The sequence below is a fragment of the Monomorium pharaonis genome, chromosome 8, assembly GCF_013373865.1.
Source record: "Monomorium pharaonis isolate MP-MQ-018 chromosome 8, ASM1337386v2, whole genome shotgun sequence".
NCBI lineage: Eukaryota > Metazoa > Arthropoda > Insecta > Hymenoptera > Formicidae > Monomorium > Monomorium pharaonis.
This window is the reverse complement of record NC_050474.1, coordinates 27,336-38,550: the sequence shown is the minus strand read 5'-3', so window position 1 is coordinate 38,550 and position 11,215 is coordinate 27,336. Positions and strand designations below refer to the sequence as shown.

Genomic DNA, 11,215 nt, shown 5'->3' with positions numbered 1-11,215 from the left:
GCGAGTTAAAAGAAATCTTCTGTAACAATATTCACGAATAAAGTAAGAAGTAAAGTGTTTTATGAAAATCCATTCGTTTTATCTTACCCTGCGAATACGCTACATAAAACTGGTGACCGCGACGAAAGTAATTCGAATGAGATAACGATTGACACGAACATCTTTCTCGCCTCAAAAAAATTTTGCAAGTAAACATGCCGGTCGACCATTCGCCCAAGCAAGCCTCGGGAAGTGAAAAATCGGGTAATACCTCTCCAAGGGACAAGCAAACTACGGAGGATATGCAAGATAACATAATCACACCCGTTGAAATTCAAGCAAATGAATTCCGCAACGTGAAATTGGCTGCATTCTGGCGAAATCGGCCAAAATTATGGTTCGCGGCCATTGAATGCGAATTTACTGCCTACCGCATACGCTCAGACGAGATCAAATATAGTGCAGTCGTCAGACATCTTGACGAACATTCGATGATTGCAGTAGCCGACATCCTGGAACAACCGCCAACGATAGGTAAATATGAAACACTTAAAGCCACACTAATAGAACGTTTTTCAGATTCCCTCGAAAAACAAATGCGGACATTGCTCGATGCCACGGAATTGGGTGACAAGACCCCTTCCGTTTTATTAAGGGAAATGCGTACGCTGGCAGGCACAAACGTTACCGATAGCATGTTAAGGACGTTATGGCTTCAAAGACTCCCTCCCAGAATCCAAGAATTGTTAGCTGTGTTAGATGAGGTAAGCCTTGACAAACTCGCAGCTTGTGCCGATAAAGCACACGACAGAGGAGCAGGTCACGGCACCATAGCTACAACAAGTGTCTCGCAGCCGGACTCTATGCAGACTTTAAACAATCAAATCAGTAAACTCACTAAGTCCGTAGCCGCTATAGGAAAAAGAAGAGCACGTTCTAGATCTAGAGGCAAAACAAATAAGAGATCCAACAGCCAAGATAAAGTAAAGGATACATCACAAACTACATGTTATTATCATCGGCATTTCGGCGAAAAAGCTTGGAAATGCCTACTCCCATGCGACTCGAAACATCCCTTAGCCAAACGGGAAAACTCCAGCAGCCGCCGGCAATAGGAGCCGTATCCGACGGTTATAATCAGCGCAGGCTCCATGTCAAGGACCAAAATAGTGGATTACGTTTCTTGGTAGACACCGGTGCAGACATCTCGTTGTTGCCAAAGAAAGCTATAGACAGGAAAGCAAAACAATCAGCATTACAACTGTACGCAGCTAACGGGCTACCCATTAAGACCTACGGAGAGAGAATACTCACACTTAACCTAGGTTTGAAACGGTCGCTTACATGGACATTTTGCGTAGCCAATGTATCAACACCAATAATGGGAGCTGATTTCTTGTACCACTATAATTTGTCAGTTAACCTCCGCAAAAGAAACATCCAGGACAACATCACAGGAATGGAGTGCAAGGGACAATTAATTTCAAAATCCCACACAACAATTTCCACAATCAGACCGGATTCACATTTTTACAAATTACTCGCTGAATTTCCAGGATTAACAAAGCCATCACAACCTCCTACAGTTAAATCACACGGAGTGGCACATCATATTATCACCAAAGGACCTCCAGTGGCACAACCTTTCCGTAGGCTACCACCAGAGAAACTAAAGATAGCGAAAGCCGAGTTTACATATCTCATCGAAGCAGGAATTTGCAGACCCTCCAGCAGTCCTTGGGCCTCACCGTTACATCTTGTTCCGAAAAAGACAACTGGAGTTTGGCGCCCATGTGGCGATTATCGCGGATTAAATGCCATTACAGTACCTGACAAATACCCGCTACCTCATATCCACGATTTTACGCACGGTCTGCATGGCAGAAATATTTTCTCTACCATCGACTTAGTAAAAGCATACTATAATATCCCATTGGCCGAAGAGGACATACTAAAAACCGCCGTTATCACACCATTTGGCTTGTTTGAATTTATAGCAATGCCTTTTGGACTCAAAAACGCGGCGCAAACTTTCCAGCGCTATATGAATTCCATCTTTCAAGACCTGGATTATGTATACTGCTACGTGGATGATATCCTCATTGCATCAAAAACACCAGAGCAACATGTTCAACATCTACAAGAAGTTTTTAAAAGACTACAAAATGCAGGAGTTACTATTAATACTTCCAAATGCACCTTTGGGAAAGAACAAGTCGACTTTTTGGGTTATCGGATATCTAACCAAGGAATTGAACCCTTACCTGAAAAGATAAAAGCTATTGCCAACTATCCAAAACCTAAAACCATCGTTGAACTACGCAGGTTCTTAGGTATGTTAAACTATTATAGAAGATGCATTAAAAACGCAGCGCATGATCAAGCCATCCTTAATGAATACCTGAAAAATAGTAAAAAGAATGATAAAAGACCAATTATCTGGACTGAACCAGCAAACAGGGCTTTCGACAAGTGTATACAAAGCTTGTCAGAGTCTACAATGCTCACACACCCTCAAGAGGATGCACCGCTAGTTCTCACGACTGATGCTTCAGATACAGCCATTGGAGCTACACTGGAACAAATAGTGGAAGGAAAACCACAGCCATTAATGTTTTTCTCCAAAAAACTCAATAGTGCTCAACGAAATTATAGCACGTACGATCGTGAATTACTAGCTATATATCAAGCAATCAAATATGTTAAAGATTTAGTGCAAGGAAGACAACTAACTATTCGCACAGATCATAAGCCTTTGATTTTTGCCTTCCAACAAAAAGCTAATAAAGCATCACCTAGGCAAATCAGACAACTAGATCTCATCAGCCAGATAACCACAGACATCATTTATCTACGAGGAGAACACAATGTTGCAGCAGACGCACTTTCACGAATTGCAGCAATAGAATGCCCAGTGATCGTCTCCACAGAAGAACTAGCTGAAAAACAACAACACGATGAAGAATTAAAAGAAATCTTGGACGGAAAAACAAACTTAAAGTTACGACAATTTACTTTGCCCAACTCACCACATCCAATATACTGCGAGTGTACCGAGGAAGCAATCAAACCCTACATTCCAGAAGCTTTACGCAAAAGGATTTTTAATACCGTCCACAACATGGCACATCCAAGCGGAAGATCAACACGACACCAGATCCGTCAAAAGTTCGTGTGGCCTAATATGAACAAAGATATTACATACTGGGTGAAAACATGCCTCCCATGTCAAAGGGCCAAGGTTCATCGGCATATCAAACACATCCCCGACAAAATCGCAATTCCGGATGAAAGATTCAATCAGGTACATTTAGACATCATTGGACCCTTACCTATAGTTAGTAATTACAGGTATTGTCTCACTATGATGGACCGATACACCAGATGGCCAGAAGCAGTTCCACTTGTTGAAGCAACGGCCGAATCTGTTGCAAAAGCCTTTTTCTCAGCGTGGATTTCAAGGTTTGGCGCTCCAAGAATTATCACAACTGACCAGGGTACTCAGTTTGAAGCAGAGCTTTTTAGAGTCCTAACTAATCTCATAGGATGCAAACGAACGAGAACTTCACCATATCATCCCGCCTCTAATGGCATATTAGAGCGTTGGCACCGCACTCTGAAGTCCGCCCTCTCATGTCACCCCTGGTAAAAATTTCTATTAGAAACAGATAGAAACAGTTAGAAAAAGATAGAATTTCTAACAGTTTTTAACGGAATCCTATACGTTGTATCTGTAAGCTTAAAGAAAAGACTCAACTACTATCGGTTTCTATAAGCAACACTATCGCATTCGCAAATGCAGTCAGAAATTGCAACAGCGTGTAACTGTATGTATCAGTAATTTATCCATATATCCGCATTTATAAGTTTTTGCAGATATAAATTCTGTCCGTTTTTGTTTGCAACCTGTATGCATCAAATGCTGACGATATCTGTCTGCAATTACGGATGCTATATCCACCTGCCTCTGTTTGCAACGTCAACTTATAGGAATTTATTTGTAATTACGGATACAATGTTTATCCGTTTCTGTCCACATTCTGAACGCACCGAGTGTAGGCAGTATCTATCCGTAATTACGGATACTACATCCACCTGCCTCTGTTTGCAACGTCAACCTATAGGAATTTATTTGTAATTACGGATACAATGTTTATCCGCTTTTGTCCACATTCTGAACGCACCGAGTGTAGACAGTATCTATTCGTAATTACGAATGCTACATCCACCTGCCTCTGTTTGCAACGTCAACCTATAGGAATTTATTTGTAATTACGGATACAATGTTTATCCGTTTCTGTCCACATTCTGAACGCACCGAGTGTAGACAGTATCTATCCGTAATTATGGATGCTACATCCACCTGCCTCTGTTTGCAACGTCAACCTATAGGAATTTATTTGTAATTACGGATACAATGTTTATCCGCTTTTGTCCACATTCTGAACGCACCGAGTGTAGACAGTATCTATCCGTAATTACGGATGCTACATCCACCTGCCTCTGTTTGCAACGTCAACCTATAGGAATTTATTTGTAATTACGGATACAATGTTTATCCGTTTCTGTCCACATTCTGAACGCACCGAGTGTAGACAGTATCTATCTGTAATTACGGATGCTACATCCACCTGCCTCTGTTTGCAATGTCAACCTATAGGAATTTATTTGTAATTACGGATACAATGTTTATCCGTTTCTGTCCACATTCTGAACGCACCGAGTGTAGACAGTATCTATCCGTAATTACGGATGCTACATACACCTGCCTCTGTTTGCAACGTCAACCTATAGGAATTTATTTGTAATTACGGATACAATGTTTATCCGTTTCTGTCCACATTCTGAACGCACCGAGTGTAGACAGTATCTATCCGTAATTACGGATGCTACATACACCTGCCTCTGTTTGCAACGTCAACCTATAGGAATTTATTTGTAATTACGGATACAATGTTTATCCGTTTCTGTCCACATTCTGAACGCACCGAGTGTAGACAGTATCTATCCGTAATTACGGATGCTACATACACCTGCCTCTGTTTGCAACGTCAACCTATAGGAATTTATTTGTAATTACGGATACAATGTTTATCCGTTTCTGTCCACATTCTGAACGCACCGAGTGTAGACAGTATCTATCCGTAATTACGGATGCTACATACACCTGCCTCTGTTTGCAACGTCAACCTATAGGAATTTATTTGTAATTACGGATACAATGTTTATCCGTTTCTGTCCACATTCTGAACGCACCGAGTGTAGACAGTATCTATCCGTAATTACGGATGCTACATACACCTGCCTCTGTTTGCAACGTCAACCTATAGGAATTTATTTGTAATTACGGATACAATGTTTATCCGTTTCTGTCCACATTCTGAACGCACCGAGTGTAGACAGTATCTATCCGTAATTACGGATGCTACATACACCTGCCTCTGTTTGCAACGTCAACCTATAGGAATTTATTTGTAATTACAGATACAATGTTTATCCGTTTCTGTCCACATTCTGAACGCACCGAGTGTAGACAGTATCTATCCGTAATTACGGATGCTACATCCACCTGCCTCTGTTTGCAACGTCAACCTATAGGAATTTATTTGTAATTACAGATACAATGTTTATCCGTTTCTGTCCACATTCTGAACGCACCGAGTGTAGACAGTATCTATCCGTAATTACGGATGCTACATCCACCTGCCTCTGTTTGTAACGTCAACCTATAGGAATTTAGTTGTAATTACGGATATGATTTTGATCGGTTTCTATTCATATCGTGAACGCATATCCGTAATTACAAATAAATTGCTATATGTTGTCGTTGCAAACAGAGGCAGATGGATGTAGCATCGGTAATTACGGATAGATACTGTCTACACTCGGTGCGTTCAGAATGTGGACAGAAACGGACAAACATTGTAATTACAAATAAATTTCTATAGGTTCACGTTGCAAACAGAGGCAGATGGATCCAGGAGCGCAACCGCTCACTGAGCGGCTAAGTAGCAATTGAAGGTGCAGATTTGTTGGATCCAAAGGTAATTAAGATCTAATCATCTTCAATTGCTACTTAGCCGCTCAGTGAGCGGTTGTGCTACTGAATGCATCCACTTTCTTTTCTCATGTTATACATATATATGCATATTCGTATATACACATATAATGGAAAAGAAAGAATATAACTCACTTATTATACATTATTAACATTTATTGCTATGTATTATATACATATATACAAAGGGTTTTTGTACATAATAACAAATTTAAATATTATATGTGATATTAAATGAAATATTAATTTCTTACATTTAATTTATTTATGCCATACAGTCCATATTATACATTAGTTAATTAAATAATATATTTTATTACATAGTTATATATATTGGAATATGTAATATGCATATTCACACATACATGTTAGACGTACAAACTAAAAATTTCGTACACCAACATTATCATACTTTAATATCCATTTAATTTTTAAATTACAGTACAATGACTATAATGGGAGTTTTCCAGCAAGTGACACAAATTGACACAGCAGTATTTCTGTCTTTGTTTGATATTTAGTTTGAGACAAGGACAAAATTTCTGCTGTGTCAATTTGTGTCTCTGGAAAGCTCCCAATGTGTATTATTGCAATTAATAGATATTATTAAGATATAATAGTTATGATAGTGCGATTAACAGATATAATAATTATTAAGAATTATTAACATTTACATGTTAAATATATTAGGAATTCGACAAACATATGTAAAAGCAGTATGTTTGATTATTAACATTTTTGCTTTTATATTTGATACAGGAATTCTTATGTTGCGTTCCCCATAACTTATTACTTTATATATATGAGGCGTATGAAATGCATTTTCCGTATTTATTTTTTTAACATCAATGTAACACTGATCATTAATGTTAATAATTGCTATTATTTGAGCACTTTCATTATTAATTAATTGTACAATAGAATCATTGGTTTTTTTTTCTGGTCTATAACTAGTAGTGTGATACAATTCACCTTTATAAATGCATCGTTGATACATAAAGCCATTATCAATTGGTTGACCATTACCGAGCAAAACTGTTTCGTCAACAATTTTAACTGAAGCAGAATGCATACGATTCGCAAATAAATATTTGTAATATTGTCCGCAAATTTCAAAATTTTCATAAATACTATCTGCTTGCCACTTGAATAAATTCTTTTGCAGATATCTTGTGCAAATTTGATTGTCAACGCTCTTTGGTCCACTCACTTTTTGTTTAAGATCGTAATTAGTACTTTCAAATACGAAAGCAGAATTCGCCCATAATGGCCCAACCATTTTAATTGACTGCACAATATGCAATAGACTGTGAATATTAAATGTTACACATTTTTCTCCGTATAAAATCTGAAATTCTGCAACGAAGCGTAGTAAATCTATTTCGCATTTCCGCAGATCATTTTCACTAAGATTGTTCTGTAGCAGTAAAAATAAAGTACCTACTAGTAGCGCTAGATGTTCTAGAAGATTATCTCGTATTATACCACTTAAACAAGGAAGACAGTAAAATAATCCCCATGAAAGCCATTCGGAAGCTTTCCATTTGCATCTATCAGTCAAAGGTCTCGGTAATCGTTGTATTTTTTTTATCGGAGTTATGTTTGTTAATCGAGTGTTAACTTCTTTCCGTTGAATTGCAGTTAAATATATTGGAGAGTCTTTACAAGTAAAACTGTCTCCAATTTGTTTATACACTCCTAATAAAGTTCCATGCATAAATTCATAGGAAAATCCCCATACCGCATTGAATTGTGGTAATTGCAATAAAATGGCATTACCCTTCACACCTCTGACACATTTATTAAATTCTGTAGCTTCCCGAACATCAATCATGTGTGTTTCGTGAGTCCGAAGATTACTAGATTCGTTAAATAAATAGCGGACAGTTCCGTGCAAATATTTTCCGCGAGCATAACACCATGAACAACCATAATAGCCATTGTACTGTAATCTATTTTGAACAATAGGTCGTGCTACAGAATCGACAACACAGCACATTGGCAATAATTTAAATGTAATAAGACTTTGCTTATTTTGGATTGTAATACCTTTTTCAAACAATTGCATAGCTTGTTCAACGAACTGTTTTAGAAACATATTCATCATAGTTGGAGTTGGCTCTTTATCCCCTATCCATAAAGCACATAACAATACATGTTTGAATCGTAAAGATGGTGGCATTTCATTTAAAATTAACAGAAGCGGCCAACTACTTTTTTTTGAACTATTAAAAATAGGCATACCGTCTGTGTTAAAATTGTATGTAAGAAGATAATCCGATCCGCCTGAATATTTTGAAGACAAACTTTTATACAGCACACTATCCGATATATCATTTAATGTCACGTTACCATCTGCATTTCTCTTCTCAGCGCAATGGTGTATATATTCAATTACAGACTGTTGAATGAAAGAGTTACTTAATAGTTTTTTTAATTGAAATTGTAAATCAATATACACAAATTTATATTGAGATTGCATTGTCAATTTATGTTTTTGCTGGCATTCTTTGCAAGATACAAATTGATTTTTAAAATCTAATTTTGATATTGGTCCTAACAAAAGTGCTTTACATAAGTTACAAAAAAAGGTATAACTCAATACATTTTTTGGTGGATCGTATTTCTTCTTTAATGTATATTTACTCATAGACCAAGTTTTAAATTGCGGTCCAGCTAAACATTTTATTAAATCAACGATTGCTTTTCTTATTTCATATGATAAATTAAACCGGACACAAATTGCCGTAATCATTAACATAACATCCGAAATTGTTAGTGCAGATGTTTCGAACATAATTGAGTTATCATCATTATTTTCGTTATCTGGGAGCTCTTCGTGTTCCGAGTCATGTACTTCATTTGCATCATGCATGACACTATCTTCATCCGTATCATATTCGATATTCCCTTCATCTGTAAAACTGCCGTCACTATAAGTATCTTCGGTGAAACAATTTTCTTCGTCTGTATGATGCGTACTGTACGTGTCATCAAATGTATTCACAACGGAAATTGTTTCCAATAATGCGTTATCGTCACTAATGTCGGAGAAATCCTGTATTGAATGTTCGGTATTTTTATCTAAAACAAACATATTAATTTGATAAAAATATAATATACAAAATATTTTTTCAAGTTCTTATAATAAAATTTTTATACTATAGTAATAATAATATTTACAATAATACGTTATATATTCTTGAATAATTTTAAAACCATTAAAATAGCCTTCTAAAATATACATTAAAAATATTATTTATAGATTATTGAAGATATAAAAAATAAGGGTTTTAAACTATCAGAAAAATTTTAAAAATATGTTATGTAAATAAATTATAAAAAAATTAGTCAATTAATATAAATATAAAATGTATTTTATGTAAAGATTTATGTATGTTTGTATGTATTATGAACGTTTTATATATGTATTTTGTGTAAAAAATAATTTTTGTACATTTTATTTTTATTGTTATTAGCTGTCATACTTACAGAGATTTTTTGCAACATTCATTTCTGTTTTCATTTTCATCCAAGATTGATGAGTTTTTAAGCATGTCCAATCTTCTCGATATTGAGGATCCAACATAAGCTTGTATCTTTTCTTCATTGGATCCATATTCAGAGGTCTGTGGCAAAATACGATTTGTATCAACATTTTCGAAACGCTACATTCTCATTACTAATTTAATATACATAATTAATGTAAATTAATTACTTTTATAAATAAATGTATATAAACATTCAAACATAATATTTATAAAGGTCGATTCTACAATTGCGTAGTTGTAAACGTAACATTGCAAAAAACTGATCAATTACAAATAATTATTTCTTATAATCGAAGAATAATCGACTGTGATTAGTTGATTTTTTACAACTTTATGTTTACAACTATGTTTACGTACCACACACACACACACACACACACACACACACACACACACACACACACACACACACACACACACACACACACACACACACACACACACGCACGCACGCACGCACGCACGCACGCACCTGTTGAAAAGATCAGATGGAAATCTAGATGGTTATCCACATGCATGTGCATGAATTCTCATAGATTTTAGATGGTTTTATATGGATCTCGTATGGATAACCATAAGAAATTTCCAAAACCATTCAAAATTTTTGGAAATCCACATACATATGAGCATCTGAATTTCCATCTGACTTTTCAACGGGGACACACATATACACATATATACACGCATATATATATGTGCATTTTATATATTTAAAATATACGTACCTTTTATATAAAGCACTTGTAACTATCAAATAAAGATTATTCTTCCTTTAAGAAATAACAATCATTTACTTTTAATAATCCGAAATAAAATTTGTCAGAAAAAAATTGAGGGTTATATGTACATACACTAATGAGTCCTGTAGCGCAATCGCTCAGTGAGCGCGCGGTTAAGTAGCAATGGAAGGTGATTTGTTGGATCCAAAGGTAGGACCCAATGAGCGATCGCCTTTCCGCTCATCTCTGTACGTTCATCGCGCTGGTGTGTAGCCAGCTAGATCTTCAATTATTATAGCTTAATCTCCTCTGGTTGCTATGTGATTAACTCTTCTTCAGTGTACATATAACCTTCAAGTATTTTGTGACAAAATTTTACATTATTAAAAGTAAATGATAGTGATATCGTAATCTTTACAACTGGCAAAGTACTGGCGAAACGCTAGGAAAGGCTGCAGGGCTGCAGTTTCCCTTATGAAAGTTTGTGGCGCCATTAAAAACTTAATATTTAAGTGCATTGTATTTCCGGACATCCGTCAAATCATGTAAGAATTCTTTATTTAGGAATTTTGTTAGGTAAAATGCTCGCAGAGATATATTCGTCTGCTGTAAATTAATATAAACCTTCTTTGTTGTTTGTATCTAGTTACGACGTTAAGCGTGGTGCATGCAAGCGCACGCACATGCAACTTCTTAAGTTCCACCTTCCACCTTCATTTATTTTGTTAAGTAAGCCAAAGTTGCATTTGTTATTCTGCAATAATTTATCACGTACAAATCGCATGAATATATCTTTAATCGCATAATGTTCGCATACGTAAAATTTAATACGGAATGTAAAAGACATGAAGACAAAGATATTGTTGATGTTACAAAAATTAAACATTTTAATTTAAATAAATGGAAAA

The 11,215-nt window shown here is 36.0% G+C and overlaps 2 protein-coding genes across 3 annotated transcripts; one reads left to right on the top strand and one right to left on the bottom strand.

Moving 5' to 3' along the window:
- The first annotated feature begins 194 nt into the window (after positions 1-194).
- Positions 195-1,094, top strand: LOC118647179. The gene has a single exon (XM_036291536.1). It carries the CDS (start codon positions 195-197, stop codon positions 1,092-1,094), a length of 900 nt encoding a protein of 299 aa, XP_036147429.1.
- A 5,189-nt stretch (positions 1,095-6,283) lies between these two features.
- Positions 6,284-10,452, bottom strand: LOC118647030. Of its 2 annotated transcripts, XM_036291155.1 has the most exons (3): positions 10,314-10,452; positions 9,530-9,666; positions 6,284-9,121 (listed from the first exon to the last, which is right to left on the bottom strand). In XM_036291155.1, the coding sequence occupies exons 2-3, from the start codon at positions 9,654-9,656 to the stop codon at positions 6,708-6,710; spliced, it is 2,541 nt and encodes an 846-aa protein (XP_036147048.1). In that variant the 5' UTR covers positions 9,657-9,666; positions 10,314-10,452; the 3' UTR covers positions 6,284-6,707. The 2 variants fall into 2 exon arrangements, with proteins under 2 accessions (XP_036147048.1, XP_036147047.1); XM_036291154.1 differs by lacking the exon at positions 10,314-10,452 and having other exon boundaries at positions 9,530-9,965.
- Between the last annotated feature and the right edge of the window lie 763 nt (positions 10,453-11,215).

Excerpts from the sequence above, each read along its gene's own strand:
- LOC118647179 (XM_036291536.1), top strand. The coding sequence starts at position 195 with ATGCCGGTCGACCATTCGCCCAAGCAAGCCTCGGGAAGTGAAAAATCG.
- LOC118647030 (XM_036291154.1), bottom strand. The coding sequence starts at position 9,695 with ATGTTGATACAAATCGTATTTTGCCACAGACCTCTGAATATGGATCCA. Across the intron at positions 9,122-9,529 it reads GAATGTTGCAAAAAATCTCT|ATAAAAATACCGAACATTCA; the intron begins GTAAGTATGACA and ends TGTTTGTTTTAG.